Source organism: Ceratocystis lukuohia (genome assembly GCF_044167205.1).
Source record: "Ceratocystis lukuohia strain C4212 chromosome Unknown Supercontig6_pilon, whole genome shotgun sequence".
Lineage (NCBI taxonomy): Eukaryota > Fungi > Ascomycota > Sordariomycetes > Microascales > Ceratocystidaceae > Ceratocystis > Ceratocystis lukuohia.
In genome coordinates this window covers 2191960-2210656 of record NW_027263525.1, presented here as the reverse complement: position 1 = coordinate 2210656, position 18697 = coordinate 2191960, and the positions used below count along the sequence as shown (strand labels likewise).

Below are 18697 nucleotides of genomic sequence, written 5' to 3'. Positions count from 1 at the left end.
TACCAAGGATCACGATGCAGCGCAGAGCCACGACAAGCTCTACTCGTCGCGAAAGTCGTTTTTATCTTCCTCGTCGGTACCCTGGATAGGCAAATCGTCGGAAATCTCATTTACAAAGGTGGAAATCGACTCGAAGTATCCCTCCTCAAGAACGCTGGAGTTATGGTCGCCACCGGGGAAAGATTTCCATACACGCTTGCGGGTTCTAGCCAGCTCATGCAGCTTGCGCATGTGGACAGGTCTAAAATCATTGGGGAGGAAACATGTTAGCTAGCTAGTTAATTGGCAGTTGGACCTCGCTTTATTTTGGCGCATAAAAATTGAGATGCAAGACTTACGGAACAATTTCATCTTGTTCGCCGCTGAGGAAGAGAATGGGAATAGTAATGTTGGGAATCAGAGTGTCACTTGGCCACACCTGGTGGCATAGGACGCTGATGTACTTTGCCATGGGAATCACCGAGGGAATCAGCTTGCGCATAGACAAAAAAGTGTTCTCTAGAATCAAGCCGGCAATATCGCCGACGTTTTGGTTCTGTGCAGCCAGCTTTACGCTGACGGCGCCGCCAAGGCTCTGGCCGTATATAATGAAGCGGTGGGTACTCGTCTCGTGGCGATCGCGCAGATAGTCAAGGGCAGTCTGGGCATCGACGTTGAGGCCAGCTTCATCAGGCTCACCAGTCGACAGGCCATAGCCGCGGTATTCAAGCATGAAGACATTACAGCCAACATAATTGATTAGCATTCGGGCAATAGGTAGACGGTGGCCAATGTTGCCCGCATTGCCATGGAACATGATGACGGTACATTGGGAATTGCGCGCATTTTTGGGGGCACGAATGAAGAAGGCCGAGAGCTTCTCGCCATCATTAGTGGGGATGACAAGCTCTTCAAAGTCCTTGATACCAAACTGAGACGGACGTGGAACATCGGTGCGGGCATTTGGCGGCATATGCGAGGGGTAGATGAAGGCCTTTTGCTTGAAGTAGAGGAGGCCCGTGAAGACGGCAGCAACGCCCTAAAAAGAGAACAGCATAAGAGTCAGTGAGTGTTTAACAAGATAGGTGTTTGGGTGTTTGTTTGTACGCATGTAGTGAGAGGGAAGACAAATGCGAGGGACACAGCATAGCAAGTCCAACCAGAGGACAAGGCAGGAGGATCGGTTCGAATCGTAAGTGAGGAGTCGAGCACCAAGTGAGTCTCGAAGTACACCGGCGCTACCAGGAATCAAGCAATTGGCCTTTTAGTCCCTCCTTACGGCTTCCAAGTTCGCGGCCAGGTTCGCAGCAAAAGTCCAGGCAAAGGAAAGAAACACAAGCAAATGCAAGGCAAGGCGGAAACAGAAGAAACATTGGATTCTCGTGACATTACCCTTTTGTTGCTGGTAGGAAGCATAAGTGCTTAGCGCAAGGGGCGATCGCACGACTCGAGAGAGTGGGTCGGCGATCTTGTGAAATTGAAGATGTAGAGTCGTGATGGCAATTGTAGTAGTAGTAGCAGTAGTGATGGCAATGATAGTGATGGTGATTGGTTATCTGTCTGTCCGTGCCTCTGGAGACTCTCTGTACTACCCGCTCTCTGCTGCTACGGTAAGCCGCAATAGAGAGAGCAGGGAGGGCTTAGGAGACACAGCGGATAGAAGGAAGCGAGAGAGCAGCAAGAGAGTAGCGAGAGAGATAAGGAACATAAAGAGAAGAAATAAAAAGCGAAAAGAAAAAGAAGAAAAGAAGGGAAAATGGGCAGACTTAAGGAGGCTTTAGAAAGTACACAAACATACCGTAGACGCCAAAGCCGGCAACCGCAAGTAACTGGCAACAGACCGCGCAAAAGACACAGTTTGGTCGGTAACAGTAGGAGACGACGACGACATGGCGATGGCGGTGAGCGATCAAGAAGAAAAAGAAGAAAAGAGGAAAAGAAATCCAGAAACAGAAGGAAGAAAAAAATAAAACCAAAAGGAAGCACAGAAACTGAGCACAGGAAAATAGAGACGCCCAAAGTGCTGCTGCTGGCCTGCCGACTTGTCTTTCTGTTTTGTTGGCTTGCAGCAAGGGCCTGAGGGTTTCCTGCCGGCTTGTTGTTTGTGCTTTGCAAGCCTTGGAAGGGCTTTTGCTTCCAAGCAGAGCAGGGGGAGGGCCAGAGCGAGACAGAAAGACAGAGACGCAAACAAGCAGGCGGTCCGAGAAAGGCTAAAGGTATAGCTATAGCTGTAACAAGTTAAGCCCCAGCTGATTAGGGTCCTTTAGTGTGAATTTGTGATTAAAGAGGATGGAACTTGACTGGTAACAAAAAACAAGGCAAAGTGAGGAGGAGAACCCTTTGAATGCGTGCTATGCCATGTGAAGGCCCAAGGCGGGAGGGATAGAAGCGAAGGGTATTTGGAATTTCTTTTATTTGGCGGCAAAATAGCGACGACGTTCTGGTCGGCAGAATACCGGGTAAACAGGGCAGCTGAAAGATGGCGAGCGAAGAAAATCGCCGTCCTGTTTACTTTTGTTCTGTTCTACGAGGCTACGAGGTATCATGATCCCAACTTACACCACCAATCCAGCTAGGCTTCTTTGCTTTGCTCTTCCAGCATGAAAAGAAAAGCACAGACGGATTTCATCCCATCCAACTGCGCATTCTCCAGGCCACCCGCACACACACAACACGCATACAACACACACAACACATACGCAACACGCAGCATGCACACATATTCTCTCCCACAGCTTAACCCCAAACGCCTTGACGCTATGATCTGAATCCCAGCCAATCTCTTGGCGGTATGAGGTTGCAAACAAAAAGAAAAAGGGAAACTCTTCTTAAAGAGTCCTGCGAAAAAGCGATCGGCGAGCTAAAAGCCATAGACTAGCAAGCTTCTCATTGGCTCCAATTCATGGCCCGGCCCAGCCTAGGGCGCTCCATGCAAGATCCATTAATCAGTGCGTGCTTCTGTTTCCTGCACCGTATAAACATCACCTTATGCCCATAATCATGCAATGTGCGAACAAGCCCCTCTATGCACGGTCCTAGGTCCCCCATGATAGCCACTAGCGAATTAGGACCCTTCCATCATCCACTAGAAGACCCTGAGAAACTTGTTGTTTCAGAGAAGGGGGGCCTACCTTGCAAGCCCAAACTAATGACAAAACAGCCCCAACAAGAATGCCGCAAGCCGTGGCAGCGGACGCCAAAACTGATTGCTCCCCTGAGAAACCTTATCGTAGCGTATTGCCAACTGTCAGAACTCAAAAGATGAGTCCCACCAGCTGCCATCTCTGTCATGAGATGGCTATAGGGTCTTTTAGGGTTACACCAAGTATTGATGGCGCAAGTAGTCGCGAATCCCCTCTGTCCCCAACGACATGTCCTGTCACTCTCTCATTATCACACAAAATGGCTGTATCTCGAAATACAGGCTGGATAGAACCACTTGAAATTTTGCGTTCCACGCATTGAGCCACAGCCCTATTCAGCAAAGCATCTCAGAAAGGGCTGGCTGATGAAAGACACAAGAGAAACATATGATACTTGCCAAACGCTGTAGATCGGATAAGACATCATGAGAGCATATGCCAGTATACAGCAGCTTGAGAGTCTCCCTATAGCATTTATTCTGACACGGTATCCTTGCAAAACCAGAGGCCACATCTTCTTTGTCTTGCCGGCCTAGTCACACCCCCATAGCAAAGGCCACTCAAGAACTCAACACATGCAGGAATATGAGGCCGCGCATTCTGTGAACTGCGGCCTTTCATTATTAGAAGTATGGGGTAGCGGACAGGGAGAAAGCAGCTTGTATCACGTCCGCCAGACATCTCTAGAGAAAAGGTCTCTGATGTATACACGTATGAGTTAGGAGGTAGCTATCAGCTTTCTTCATAGCATCGTTCTCTCAATTTATTCTAAACCTCCCGCCTTATCTTTCTCCACACCGTCACTAAGAAATATTCACATGGCACTGAACTAGAATTTCGCCGCATATCTGCATATTTGCATGTCCATGTACATACTCTCAACTAGCCAGACATGCAGCCAACAGGAATGTGACCCTCTATGCATATTCCCACCATGCTTGACAAAATACCCACCCACCTTTTACATTACTTGCTCGGCACCTCACCGTCCAAGTTTCTTTCGGTTTGCAGCGAAGAAGAAGCGGGTAAGGCTTCCTTTTCCTTTGATGGGGAGAGGTATCCTGTGCCGGACTCTGATCGGAAATGAGTGGGATGAGACACCACATATGCAGAATGGCCCTTTCAAGAGCCACCATATGTACCACGCGTATGCACACACACACACACACACATCCCCCCATATGGTGCAAGTTCAGCGCGCTCAAGTGCTGCTTCGGTGCCCAACAACAAAGACATGTGAGGCTTTGAGAAAAGACCTCTAGGTGTGTGGAAAATGGGCGTGAAGACTAAAACATTTATTTGTACAACCTCAAAGTAGGATACGTGGAAGGGATATACAACACACTAGGGATGAGAGAATGACGACATCAAATAATAGAGAACTGCATCCCTCTTAGGGTTATTCACTAACTTGCTTACAACACTACGATTATACACGGTAGGCTGCGTTTAATCAGAGACTTGGTGTAGTACAAGGAGACCGAAAGAGCTTACACTTACATACACATGACATGAATTCAACATCCGGCATGCACCTGTGCATGCCAAGCCCAAAATACCTACTACTGTTATGCAGTTATCAGGTCCGAATCCGAGGCAGCGGTGCGCTTATATGAAAAGAGCAACAATCTCCTGATTCATTACCGTCTGTTTGACGCCAAGCTTATCCAATAGTCAGTTCTAGATGCCAAATAAAATAGCTGCATCAAACCTTGGGGCGTGTACATGTGTACATGCTAGTGCATATGCTTCGATGATGTACGGTGCAGATGCAGCAGCATGCCGAATCGCAATGCACATGTCTATATGTATGCTCTTTGGACATGACAGATACTTTTGGTGCTTCATGGCCCAGGATAGAAGCAAGCTCTATAACAAGTGCAGCCGAGAAGGGGAGGGGCAGAACACGACAAGGGGCAGATACAACAACATTCTCCTCCTATTTTAGAAACTCCATTTGTGGAGGAAGGCGATGCTGGCTGTGCAATGGGTGCCCTGTTGTTGAATGCAACAAAACTAGGGCAGGCCCAACAGGGGCGAGGATCACGAGTGACCTTGGCTAATAAGAGCCGGGGCTAAACATGGTGTGTTAGCTATCGGGCGATGGTAAACAAAAGCTAGGATCAAGAATAAGCCCATCTCATTGGCCTGAAACCGGAATCTTGGGGTGTGTGAGCAATATACCTCCGTTGAACAGGGAGCAGGGGAGAGAGAAGTCCAGAGTCAAGAAATTTAAAACGAAGGTAAGCAAGAGAGAGCTGAGGGCAGAACAAATGCACTGCAACCTGAGCTTTTGTTAAATTGAATGCATGCAGCAGGATCTTCCTGAGACCAAATGTGGATGGCCACAGACGAAGAAAGAGAGAGGAGGAGAATAGATTTCTGTTTTGGCGTTCCATTTCGTTCTTTTGTCCGAGCGTGCAGCGGGCAAAAATGGGCTGCAAAGTTGAGAAATGAGGAACGACGCAGTGGGTTTCCCTCATCTCATGATTTACAGCCCAAAAGGATTTGGAGGGTAACATGACCTATTTCTTTTTGGAGGGGAAGGGGGGGTTCTTCTTTCTTGCCTCCTGTAACAAAGAAAATTCTTATCATAGGCCGGCAATGTGGCGTTCATAATCTCGGCTCAACATGGGGTGGTGTGTCTTTGTCACGAGAAAGGGAGTAGTAGAGGATATCAGAGGTCCAGAAACTGAGTAGAGCCAAGTAGATGGCTCCATGATGTAATGCAGAGAAAGGCCAAGCTGAGACCCAAGCCCTAGTTCTCACTCAGCAAGATTACTTCACTCCAAAGGCAAAGACCCAGAAGATGCTTATGGGTATGTTGTGAATATTGAGAGCAAGGCCCGTCCGTCCCCCTTCCACAAGCCCCACCTCCCCCACCATGGCTTCGTAGTCTAGATGATAGTAGCATCTGGCCCGGGGCACTTGGACACCAAAACGCCAACTGGCGGCCAGCGAGATAAGTGCAGGTGGGGAAAGAATAGGACTATCTAGCATTCTGTACCAGGTGCAAGAGCCTAACCCAAGCCAAACAGAGTTAGATGGTGGTGGACGGGTCCATTGGTGATCAGAGGATGCAGTGGGAAGGCGATTAGCTCTGCAAGTATGTAGATGTTATCCCCAAAGCAGACTGGTTTCACTGCTATTTTCGTCTGGAGAAGGCAGAAAATATCCGGGAAAGATGGCCGATGCAAGCCCTTTAGCCAGTATGAAGCGAGAAGCAGGATGGATATAAGCACGTTGCATATGGTTGATGGAGGTGGCCACCACTGACTGGAAAACAGACATACATGGAGACGCAGGGGCGCTTTCCTGCACACTGCTGCAAGATGCATAATGAGCAGATATCATTAGTGGACGCACGAAAACGAGTCCGGAATCGTATGCAAGTACTAGTACTACTTATCTTGGCTGCTATAGCCTCTATGTAGCATACCGGGAGCTCGGGAGGGGAACAGGAGAAGGGGAAGCTCTTCGCCTTGAAAACTTCTCGTCGGCTGTATTTTATCCTCTTCTATTTCGCTCACCACTATCCATGCGAGAAAAAAAAAAGGATGCAGAGGAGCCCAGGTCCCAGGCTGTCCCTGGAAATTAGACAGTACCGGGGATGGAAAGAGGAGGAGGGGGCTTGGCTGTCAACAGGATGCGATTTAGGGTTCATGACGTTGAGAAGCGCGGAAGTACCAGGGTTAGGCACATCTACTACACCTTCAACCATCCCTGTGATGCGCTCAAGTGTGTGTGTGAGCAGGGCAGATATATCGGGAGGAAAAGGGTAACAAGATAAAGCTTGGACACAATGAGCTTTGCGTACATAAACGAGATTACGAAGGTGTATCGATAAATCACTTGTCGGGAGGACGAAAGCATTGAGATCTTGACAGTGGGGTGGGATGCTTGGCTTGCCCTGAGTTGCTGCTAGAATTTTCCAACGGCGAGCGCCCTTGTTATCAGTACCAACTTACATGCTATGTCTTGAGACTAGGGATGGGTCTTGGGCTGATGCAAGGGGAGGAAGGCGATAAGAGGGAGAAGGAGAGAGGGGGAGGGGGAGAAGGAGAGGAGGGGGAGAGGGGAGAGGAGGAGAAGGGAAAGCGAAGAAGAGAAGGAAAAGGAGAGGAGAGAAGAGACGAGGCAGAAGCGCTTGTGCGCAGGCATGCGCGGGGCATCAATGAGTAACTACATGATAGCGTCATCAGCTCTATATTGTTTGTCGTCTATAGCGGACTCGACTTGTAGAAAGTCAGATATGTAGCTTGTCGTACCCTAGGCCTAGCATGGTGACGCAAATGCTAGTGCAAACATAGGCAAGCTGCAATGACGTACCAGTAATCCTTAGTGCCAGTTTGCTTGTATGACAAGAAATATTAGGCGATGGAGGACGCTAATGAAGGTCCTAATAGAGCATGGCCTAATGTCTCTGGGCTTCCTGCTCCAGTCCAAGCAAGAGGCTCTGTAGCCTGTCGAAATTGGCACTACGCAGCATTGGGTCCAGTTGGATGGAGGGGAGAAGGCTCAAGACCACTGTAGCCCGTTGCAGCCCACTAGAGTTAGCTGCTAAACCCACTAAAGCGGCTGTCAGTTTAGAGCTTTTGCCACTGCAGAGCAAACAAGAAAGAAGGAATGAGCAGAGGTAAAAGTGACAGCCTGGGTTCCCCTGACCATCATTCCAGAATCTGCGCAGCCTTGCCAGTGTCTTCACAGGTGAGAAGGGTCTTTTTTCTGCCTTTTTAGCGGTCGGTCGACAAATCACAAGCTGTCGCAGCTCAACAGCCTCTTCGCCAGCCAATCATAAGGGAGGCGCATGTACCCACAAAAAAAGCGCGTAGTCCAAGCCTTCGTTTTATGGGTGTGTGTTGAAAATTTTCCCTCCTTCTGTTTTTGTTTACTCTGCCATAAAAAAAATATTTTCTTGTCTTGCTGCAAGGAAGCAAAAGAAAAAGGACGATCAAAATCCTCATAATCGTCATCAATCTTCACCGGTGGCCTTCTTTCTTGTTTCGTTTGAAGCCCGATTGCTGTTCTTTCTTCTAGGCCTCATTTTCCCCGTCTTCTTTCTCCTCGCTTGCTGTTCTCCTTGCTGTTTCCTCACCGTCTTGTCCCCCGCCCACCCAAACAGTAGAGTAAATCGGTTTTCCCTACCTCTTTGTTTCCAGTGGTCTCGCCTGCGTTTTGGATCTGGGCTGCTGCTTCTGCACTTATCTGTCAAAGTCTTGGATCGCGGATCTCCGGTTATTAGAGTATTCGATACACGATAAGAGGGCCAACACCAGCACCGCCTCAGCTGTCCTCGAACCAATCTCTTCCATCTCAGCCAAGGCAGGCAGGCACACTGAACGAGAAAAGTAGCTCTTAACCCAGCAGCAACAAACCCTGGCCTCAGTTGGTCGTCCTCTCTGTCGCTCTTTTCTGGTTTCGCTAGGTCAAGGCGTTCCCTGAATTATCAGACCCCGGTCCATTATTAGGCCTCAACAACTTTGGCGGAACAGGGACAGCTTCTCTCCCAAGTCAAGTCCGAGACTCCTCCATAAAAAACTTCTTCTTGCAGCCCAATCTACGGATCCGTGTCAGGGCCTGACTGACCTAATCGTACACGCTTTTTATTCTTCAACTCTCGTCTCGTTGCTGCTGAACCTTACTCAGCCTTGTCGCCACCATGGTATCTTTTTCGTGCGAGGTAAGTTTTCTCACATCCAGAACACGACACGTGTGAAGCCATTCGCAGCTTGACATCGCTTGCTTGTTTGCCTTCGGCTGTCTTTCCCTCAGTACGGCCCAGCCCAGCCCAGTCCAAGTCTTGTTGTGCCTTGCCATGTCCTGTCATGCCCTATATTCCGGTCCGTTCCTTGGTCTCTTCCACCATTGCCCTATCACATTCCTGTACTCTCACCACAGCTACTGCCACTGCTCCCAACCATCATCTACCACTGCCACACCACTATCACCACCACTATCACTGCCACTACTTCCACATGCATCTGCATCTGCACACAAACATAGGATAAGCATAGCCTATAGAACAGCACACAACAACCTTCCACACTCCGTCCTGCATCACTCCGAGCTCGCTGTTTGCTGTTGATTGCATGAGATGCACTGAAGTCTTCATACCTGGTTGCTTGTTCTATTCGAAACACTGCAAACCTCGATCTTCCCATCTCTCTCCTCCGCTGCTTGTCCTTCACTCAGCCCGGGTCTCCATTCGCCCGTATCCCGCATACCATTCTTTGATTTCAGCCCTACATTACTTTGATGTACTCACTCATCTCAGATGTCGTGACAGTCTTTGTATTATGGCAGCAGGAGGGCAATGCTGGGTATGACTAGGCTTGCTTGACTGACTGACGAACCCTCAGGCTATCTGTCTCTTTTCTGACCCTGCCCTTATGCCCCTCCCTTGTCACCAACTCCCCAATATCAGCCCCTGGCGATAATAGTTTGCGCCTGGTATCAGCCGTTTTCTTGGCCCTTTTTGGGCTCATCTCATTCTGATCCCCTACCCATTGGCCATGGTTTCTCTTCCTACCATTAATGCAGGTTATTCTTGTATGTCAGTATTGGCCGTGTGCCTAGACATGCAAAGTCACCTGTACCATATCACGTATTGATCGTCTTGCGCTTGGTGAAATCTAAAAAAGAACAGCATGCGCGGGGCTATGTGCTGAGAGTGTGGGTGGTACTTCTAACCAGCTGTGCCCATGGCTGCAAGTATAGGCAGGTCTCGAGTTCCAAAGGGCTTGCAATAGGCCTAAAGGGCTCACAGGGTGAAGCCCTTGACCTAAATAACCTGCACTACCCGCTTTCTGAGCGAGCTGCGAGCTAGCTGCCTTGGGTCCAAAGAGGGGCGGGCTTAGAATATCCTAGGAACCACCCCTCCCTAAAGCACATACGCCCTTATTCTTTCCTTCGTCCTCTTTCTTCCTTTCTTGGCCATGTCCCTACTGCAAGTACAGAGGTAACTAGGTGCCAATTTCCCCTCCTCTCAACCTCGCATGCCTTTCCCTCCTTTTTTTCTGCAGCTTTGTCTCTCTCTCTCTTTTCTGTTTTTGTTTTTTTCTAGCAGTGTCTCTCTGCCCCAGACTAAAGTCTTGTTCTTGCACCATTACGCTACAGTTGCAAGCTCTATCTCATGTACCTGTGCTGCCGTTTTCTGTGTTATATATCGTGCACGGGATCCCGCTCTTTGCCATTCTACGCCTCATCCTCAACTTCCCTCCCGTTTCTCTTCCCTGCTTCACTATTCCTCTTCTCCAAGATTTATTCTTCTTTTATGCTACCAAGTCTTTGTTCTAGTGCATTGGAATTGTGCTTGACTCAAATACTCCCCCCCCCCCCCCCTTCTATTCCTATATCATCATTTCTTTTTATAACACTCTACGCGACCACATAACATACCCATTCCCCTCCCTCTATTATCATCTCCTGATCCCCAAAAGTTCTTATTCTTCCTCCTTTTCTTCAAACCATTTTCCTCTTATCATTCGTTTCCCTGACCAAAGTCGTACCCACCTAACCCTTCAAGCGTCTGCCTCTTGCATTCCACTACTACCTCATTTCGCACTTATCCTCGTTTCAAATCTCAACTCTCTAACACTAAAGCTCCGAGCCATCCACATCCACAGAACTGCGGTGACATCTTGACCAAGAAGAAGCTTGACCCGCATCGAAACCAATGCCGTCGTGCTTATTTTACTTGCATTGATTGCATGACTACTTTTAACGGCTTTGAATATCGAACCCACACTGTAAGTTTCCTTCTTAACCCTGCCATGTCCATCGCATCTTGCATCTTGGTCTCCTTGTCCCTCCCTGTTCCCTTTCTTGTTTATGTTAGACCCCACTGTCCCAAACAAAACATCCATAATCCAAATCATTCATTCTACTACAAGTTGCTGGTCGCTGGTAGTAGCTAAACTTCCGTTCACTCACTTTTACTCACGTCAACCACACACGCTCACTCGTATTGACTTGCCCGTTATTTAAACAGAGTTGTATTAGTGAAGCCCAGAAATACCAAGGCTCTCTCTACAAAAACAAGAACAAAAAGCAGCGCTTGAACAACTCCCAAGACATCGCTACACCTTCGCGCAACACCCAAAACACCGAAATGGCCGCTGTTCAATCCCATCCTGTCCCCGAACACCTGCGCCAGTATCAGGCTCCTGAATCCCTCCAATGCACTCCCTCGGCTCCCGTTCCTCGCAACACGTCTATCAATGCGCAAGTCAATGTTTTTGACTTCTTTGTTGGTCAAGCCACCCCGACTGCCTCAACTGTTAGCAGAGATAACGAACTGGTCCCCTTCCAAGGTCCAGATGAGGATGACGACAATGATACCCTTCTTGCCGAGCGCACTGATGCTGCTGCCCCTTCCAATGTTCCTCCTCCTGTTCCGGCTCCTCCCGTCGAATCTTATGAAACCCCCGCGCCCAAGCCATACAAGCCTTCAAAGCATCGGGATCCGGGAAGCAAGACGGACAAGAAGCGCAAGCGACCTCATGTTGACAGCATCGACACTGGCATAGCCAATACCCCTACTCTTCACACTGGCTTGAGTGTCAACATGGGACGTCTCATGCGATCTGCCATGCCGCCTTCGCCTGAGTACTCTGGTGGCGACACCAACGGCCATTCTCCTTCTAGCCCTCTCAAGAAGTCCAAGCAGCATACTGGCCTCCTTGAGGCCTTTTGGGGCACATCGAAATCCAAGTCCAAGTCCAAGTCTGCGTCCAGCTCACCAAAGCCCAAGAAGACTCGCTCTTCGTCAAAATCCAAGTCCAAGGAGTCTTCCTCCAAGAAGACCAGCAGCAGCAGCAGCCACCGCCATAGGCACCACCAGAAGACTGCTGCCAAGCTCATTGAGTATAACAAGGATCTTGAAAAGAAGTCCGACAAGGGTGCGGGTGGTGAAGGCCAGATGGTGCTATACAACAACAGTCGTGCTAAATGCTTCCTTGGGATTGTCGAGGATAGCGAGAACCAGCGTGGCTACAGTATTCACAAGGCTCTGAAGCGGTACCACCGTGAGTTCAATAAAGAAAAGAGCAGCTCTAACAGGATCTCGGAAGACAAGGAGCTCTTCAAGATGCTGCGACTGAGACGCAACGACCGGGGTGAAATTGTGGTGTTTGTTCCCGATGAGGAGTAAGGGTGCCACTAAAACCTTGGACCCAAATCTCTGGATTGCATTCACTACGCCCTGAAGATGGTACTTCACGCATAATGATTTCGCATGAAACAAAACAAAAAAATCTCGAACAAAAACAAAAAAAAGTTTAGCCAATGCAGGACGGGGCATGACACAACTCCAACGTACAAGACAGCTTAAGCGCAGAGACTCTTTTTGATTCTGCTTCTTAATATAGTTGTCTTCAGCGCTGGTATATGCTATTTGCATACACATTTGGCACTAGCATATTCACCTTGGTCGCCTATACTCACAACCTTGGTTCACGCTCTCCCTCCTGACATTTACGTCTGCAACGCATCATATCAACATCACATGCATCATGATTGACATAGTCATTGAAATTTTATGACTCGATCTTTCCTTCCTTTTTTTCACCACTTCATTCTGTTCTCTACGGCTCCAAACAGCCCAAGTGACGGGCCTTATTCCTCCGTTTTCTTTTTTACCTGATTGACGTTATATCTTTCTTTCTTGCCCCTAACACACCTAATACCTTGCGATACCTTTGTTACACTTTCCTTTGTTCCATTTCTTTCTCCCTTTTTTTTTCTTGGTCTTCCTGGGATTTGATTTCACACTTCATTGGATGGATGGATGGATCATGGGCGTTCTGCTTCGCTGCGGTGTTTGTGAAACTGCTGTTTCTTCGGCTTTTTTGGTTTCCTTGTAATTTATTTGCTATATGGATTGGATCTACAGCTGAGGCAGTTTGTCTTTTTTCTTATGTTTCTTTCTTCTCTTCTTTTCTTTGTCTTCCTATCCTGTCTCCGTTGTCTTTTCTCATCTTCAAACTAGGTAAAGTGTTTTCTTTTCGTGTTAAGAATGGATTCTCATCCACTGTTCTCCTTGGGTTAGTTTCCTTTTAGGTGCCTCTGTCTCACCTTTCACCTGGAGCGTCTGTTTGTCAACAGGCGCACACCAGAGATGGGTAAAGAGAAGGTGCATTAGATCTATATCGCATTCTTCATTGGTCGCATTTGTTTTTTTTTTTTCCTTTGTACTTTTGCCGTTTCGTTTTGGAAATCGGGAGGGTGAACAAGAGAGCAGCGGGCAAGGGGATCATAGTTGGGTTTCAAACTTGTGAAGGAAAGGGGCTTTATTTGCTGCTATGTGACCATTTTGCTATACTTGGTTCTTGGTTCTTCATACTCATTCAATATCCAGTTGCACATTTCTGCCATACTACCACGAGTCCAATTTGTGAGGCTATGTACTATGGGGTGATAGACAAGTGACAGACGAAATAATGAAAGGCGGGATAACCTGATGCGCTGAAGTATCTTGTTACACGATGTAAGCTATATGGTGCTATCACATGCCCCGTTGTACACATTACTTGTACGTTGATTCATTCCCTGCGGGGGGTAAATACAGCGCTAAACTCACATGTCACCCATACTCTCTCAAACAGTAGCATTCCAACGCCTGTCCCTCTTCATTTACATCAAATGTTGTTTGCCTCACCTTACCTTTCTTTCATTAATTTGCTTCGCAGCTTTTAGCGCCGATAAATGAGGCGAAAACGAAAGAAAGAGCAAATAGGGTTGCACAAGCCAGAATATGAAATCCAATCAACGAAAACAAAAATTAGGGAAAGCTGGTGTTGGAAGCAGTTCGTGCTTCTTTTTTCTTAGCGCTGGATCCTTGGGGGATTTCAGGATCCGTTACGCATGTAAGTCTTGTTGTTTACTATCTTCTTGGTAACTCAGTAAATTGGCACCCGTTTGAAGGGAGCAAAGGGAAGGGGGGGGGGGGGTAATGGTAATATGGTGATGTGTAGGTATTGTATTGCTTGAGATTAATGTTGTGAATGGTAAATACTCAACAAGTTCAGTAGTATGAATGTATGGTTTGACAGAATAAACGGACAAAGAATTCAGAATACAGATCCAATAACCCAAAGCCAACCCCTAACCCTATGATAAATAGCATACTCTTCATTAGGTCTCGATTGTTGCTGCGCGCAAAGGCAACACATGTTGCACCAAGGCCGCTCGTCTGCACAAGGGACATTCAGGCTTTTCCTTGACCCAGTCTGAAATGCAAGTCCAGCAGAACACATGGCCGCACTGTGTCGCTGCCGGATCACGTAATGCCTCGAGACACAGTGTGCATTTGCGCTGTTGCATACCCGAGATGTATGCCATGGTTTTATCGTCATCAAGAGAATAGTGTGGTGTGTTGAGCAGAGGCGTGTGCGTAATAACCGAGATATCGAGCTTCGCTGATGAGCTATTTGCAGTGATCGGTGTGAGAGCGGCTGGTGTTTGCAGAGCTAGCGTCGTGCTGGCCGAGGCCGACGAATTGGATGCAGTGCCGAGAAGGATATCGGCTAGATCTGCGGGAGCGTTAGCCAGCGTCGTGCTGCTGCCATCGCCCGCGCCTAGAGACACAGACCCAAGCCCACTTCGTGCCTGAGCCGCGCGCACCTCAGCTGCTAGCGCGGCCTCGGCATCGGCGTCATCGCTTGACCCAGTAATCAATTGGCGAGCATGAATCCAGCCGGATACAGCAAGTTGGATGACTAGCAGGACGCCAAGAACCTCGTAGCCGGCACGGTCAGGCGTCTGGGCAACCTTATGTGTGAAGACATGGCGTAGGCCGAAAACGCGTTTGGCTGTCTCGTAATACGTGCCGCTAAAGTAGAAAAGCGCTAGAGCAACAGCATGCGCTGGGGCAGAACTGAGGATCGTTGAGAGATGTGTGCCGAGGTAGCGCCATACACGGGCTTCGAAAGTGTATGGGGGGAGACGCGCAAGTTTGCTAACAATGAAAGCGCGAGCGCGGGCGCGCATTGAGGGTAGAGCCTTGGTCACAGCATATGGGAGGAGTACGGAGGAGGCAATATAGACGGCGCGGCGACGCAGAGTAGGCAAGGTTCCGGTGGGGGCGTGGAGAGAGACGACATCACAGTATTCTTCACCGAGGGTGCGATTGCCGAGAAGCGTGGTCAGGGATAGGTATAGAAGAGAAGCGGCGGTTTCAGTCTCAGTAGTCCATTTGTGGGCCGACCGCGCGCCAAGGAGAAGGCGGTGTAGGCCGGAGATCTGGCTCGCGAGGTGGCCTTGGAAATAGGCATCTTTTTGGTGGGCACGGATGACATCTGGGGCTGCGGCAAAGGGGAAAGGAGAAGTGGCGGGCGAGGCAGCTTTGGTGCGCGCATTTGACAGAATAGCTGAAACTGGGTCGGAGCTAGGTTGCGATTCAAGAGGAGAGGCTGAAGCTAATAGTGGTGCTTCGGCACTGGGTGATGTGAGTGATGTGAGTGACGTTTGAGCAGTTGGTGGGGAGGAAGACGCTGGAGTGGTGGTGGATTCAGTATTGAGAGGCATTTTGCGGCAAGGCTTTAGAGGCGCAGTTGATTAACGGGTATATTTAATAGATAAGAAACAAGCGTGACTATTATGACAGCAGTATTGAAATTAAATGTATATAGATTATGTCGCGATTGCAGTGGGCGGATATTGTGTTAGTCCTTGCTTGTGAATTTCAGGCGAGAACTAGCCTCGGCCCTTGCTGTGCTTAGTCAACGCCACATTACCAGTGCCACAGTCATATAAAGCCAGCGTGGCGCAGGCACCTGTTACAGCTACTTTGGCCCCATTAGCACGTAGAAGCAGAAGCTCAAAGCGCCTTGATCAGTTATGGAAGCTTTAAACACCTTAACCAGCATACAACCTGCAGCCCCTTTCTAAGAATCGCGACCATATTTTCAGGCGGTGCTGATTGACAATTGGAAGGGGGTTCACCTCATATACATTACAATACAGCAGGCTGTTGGCGACAAGAAAGCCACGAGACAACAAAACGGGCGCGCGCGCTTCTACGATAAACGATGGCCGACGATTTGAGCCAGGAAATTGAAGCGGAAGCCGTGGCTTTAGAAACAGCGGCTTTTGGATGGATCAATATTGTTCTTCCACTACCGTACCGAATTGGGTTGATTGTGGTATTGGGTAGGTCCTTCCCAATGGTTCACGAGGCTTGATCCTGCCTTAGCCAACCATTCTGCCTCAACAATAGACCTTCTAAATTTTGATCCATTACTAAATCCCGCTAACATTTACGCTCCTCTTCAAGGCGCGTGGGCATGGGGTGCTAACTTGCACTACCTAAGTCTCCTCAATATCGACGTCCCCCGCTTAATACACTATCCCCCACGACCCTCTCGCTCATTGTCGACGGATCTACCACACCATGCCTCAACATATCGATTTGCCACTGCCTTGTCAATTATGACATTCATGTCCTTGCTTTTGTTCTGGGCTGTATCACGAGGCGATCCAGAGCGCGTGCTCATTGCTGACTGGATTGCCGTATCGTATCTGGGGCTGCTTGCAGCAGCCTTTGTAATCCCCGTGCCCCAGGGATCAAGGCTGGCTAATTCAGGCCGTCGCCGGTTCCTGCAAATGCTGCGCCGTGTCGCTGTCGGTGGTCTTGCACAACCGCAGAACGGCAAGTTTGGCGATGTGCTGTTGGCCGATGTCCTGACATCATATGCCAAAGTACTGGCTGACGTATGGGTGTGCGCGTGCATGTTTAGTGCATGGCCGTCAGCAACAGCCGTGCCAAATCGCGCATGTGGTGGTGACTGGCTTGGCCCTCTTGTGCTGGCACTCCCCAGCTGTATCCGTCTACGTCAATGTTTGATCGAGTATGTTCGTGTGCGAAATGGGCCACGGCGTGAGGCGACGGGGTGGGGCGGCCAGCATCTGGCTAACGCGGCCAAGTATGCCAGTGCGTTTCCAGTGATCCTCTTTAGCTCGCTACAAAAGGCAGAGCCAAGCTATTGGCACTATAAGCTATGGGCCATGGCTGCACTGTTCAACTCATTGTACTCTTTCTGGTGGGATGTGACTAAGGATTGGGATTTAACGCTACTGGATGATGACCGTCGAGTTTCTAAGGAGTATCCGTGGGGACTCCGCTCGCGGCGATTCTTCCAACCAGTGGGGGTTTACTATGTGGTGATTGGGCTGGACCTCGTGCTGAGGCTGACATGGTCTGTCAAGCTGAGTCCACATTTGAGTCATGTAAGTGACTATGAGGTCAGTATATACGCACTACAGTTGGCAGAGGTATTCCGGCGGTTTGCCTGGATTTTTGTGCGTGTTGAGACAGAATGGATCCGGACTCTGAATTCCCCTGATCTGGGCGCACGAGAGCTACCAATCAAGCGGGATGACGATAGCTAAGAGAAGCGAAGAGGTAGAATGTTAGAAGCGGGGTGATGATTTATTCGCATTTCATAGAGAGTTTGTCCGTTTTTTTTTTTTCTTTTTACTTTCTAAAAGCTTTTTTTACACTACGTCCGGAGTTGCACATGAGCTGACAGCATAGTACAAAAAAAGGCTAAGCAGAGGCTTGTCAGCAGCAAAAGAACCAGTATCGTCTTGCGGGCACAAAGTACAAGCAAGACATGAAGGACAAAAGGACGGGAGAACACCAAGACGTTAAAGCAGGAAAGACACACACAAAGACAAGCTAGAAAAGGGAGAAACCTGCAAGTGCCACATCTCTTTTGAAGGCGGTTAGGTTAGCCTCTGGGCGGCTCGTGTCCATTGCCTCTTGCTATAGGCCCTTGGCCTGCCCTTGAGCCTGGTGTGTTTTCGGGTCTTTGATGAGTCTGAGTCTTCGATGACCAGTCTGTCTCCTGTCGTCTCATTTTGTGCTTGATCAAAAAAACACGCCATAGGACAAAGAGACAACAGCTAGCTAGGACCAATACCAAGACTAAATAGGAAATATTTTCTCTTCCCGGTCCTTGCTCTCGCTTGTTTCTCGCTGCTCTAGCCAATAGCAGAGCCCTGTCCAGAGACAAAGGCACGGCAGAAGCCAGGCTAGCAGGGCGTTGGCAGCCCTACCCTTGCCTGTTTGGTGTTTTTTTCTTTCGTTTCTTCTGATGCTGCTTCTGTGCAGGCTAGATCTTGTTCTTTTCCACCGACTGTCTTTGCATCTTGTTTGCTTCCTAGGATCTTCTTTGACCTTAGGGTCACTTTCCCTTCCTTGGCTTTATCCAAATGCCACGTCATAGAATGGCAGACCAGGCAGCTTGGCTATCTTAAGTCCCGAGTCCAAATCTTCGGCTAATTTGCCTGGGGACCAGAGGCGTCTGTCTAGCATTTGAATAAATGACCTAGAAAAAGAGGTTGCATGGAGCTTGGAGACTAAGAGGACGAGGAGGATGAAGAAGACGTGGAAGAGCCATAAAGGACAAACTCATGTCTTGAAAAAGGCCGCCAATGGGAGATTGGCTCAGGCGACAACGGCCATGATAAGAACAAAGAAAGACTGTGAATTCCGGCCCACGGAACTAACTAGCACTTGGCTTTGTCCGCAGGGGAAGAATAGGCACTGGGTCCTTCGCCCGCTGTGCCCCGTC

At 48.9% G+C, this 18697-nt stretch overlaps 4 protein-coding genes across 4 annotated transcripts; 2 read left to right on the top strand and 2 right to left on the bottom strand.

The window, feature by feature from the left end:
• Window positions 1–39: 39 nt before the first annotated feature.
• HOO65_060523 (Protein bem46) lies at window positions 40–1870 on the bottom strand (the record flags this gene model as incomplete). The annotated part of the gene is made up of 4 exons (XM_071003797.1): window positions 40–241; window positions 339–1018; window positions 1259–1447; window positions 1778–1870. The coding sequence occupies 4 exons, from the start codon at window positions 1868–1870 to the stop codon at window positions 40–42; spliced, it is 1164 nt and encodes a 387-aa protein (XP_070857873.1).
• A 9362-nt stretch (window positions 1871–11232) lies between these two features.
• HOO65_060522 (LYAR-type C2HC zinc finger) lies at window positions 11233–12273 on the top strand (the record flags this gene model as incomplete). The annotated part of the gene is made up of 1 exon (XM_071001154.1): window positions 11233–12273. The coding sequence occupies one exon, from the start codon at window positions 11233–11235 to the stop codon at window positions 12271–12273; it is 1041 nt and encodes a 346-aa protein (XP_070857872.1).
• Window positions 12274–14255: 1982 nt separating this feature from the next.
• Window positions 14256–15647, bottom strand: HOO65_060521 (RING-1 protein; the record flags this gene model as incomplete). The annotated part of the gene is made up of 1 exon (XM_071001153.1): window positions 14256–15647. One exon carries the CDS (start codon window positions 15645–15647, stop codon window positions 14256–14258), a length of 1392 nt encoding a protein of 463 aa, XP_070857871.1.
• Window positions 15648–16550: 903 nt separating this feature from the next.
• HOO65_060520 (putative exs family protein) lies at window positions 16551–17510 on the top strand (the record flags this gene model as incomplete). Its single annotated transcript, XM_071001152.1, has 1 exon — window positions 16551–17510. The coding sequence occupies one exon, from the start codon at window positions 16551–16553 to the stop codon at window positions 17508–17510; it is 960 nt and encodes a 319-aa protein (XP_070857870.1).
• Window positions 17511–18697: the final 1187 nt, after the last annotated feature.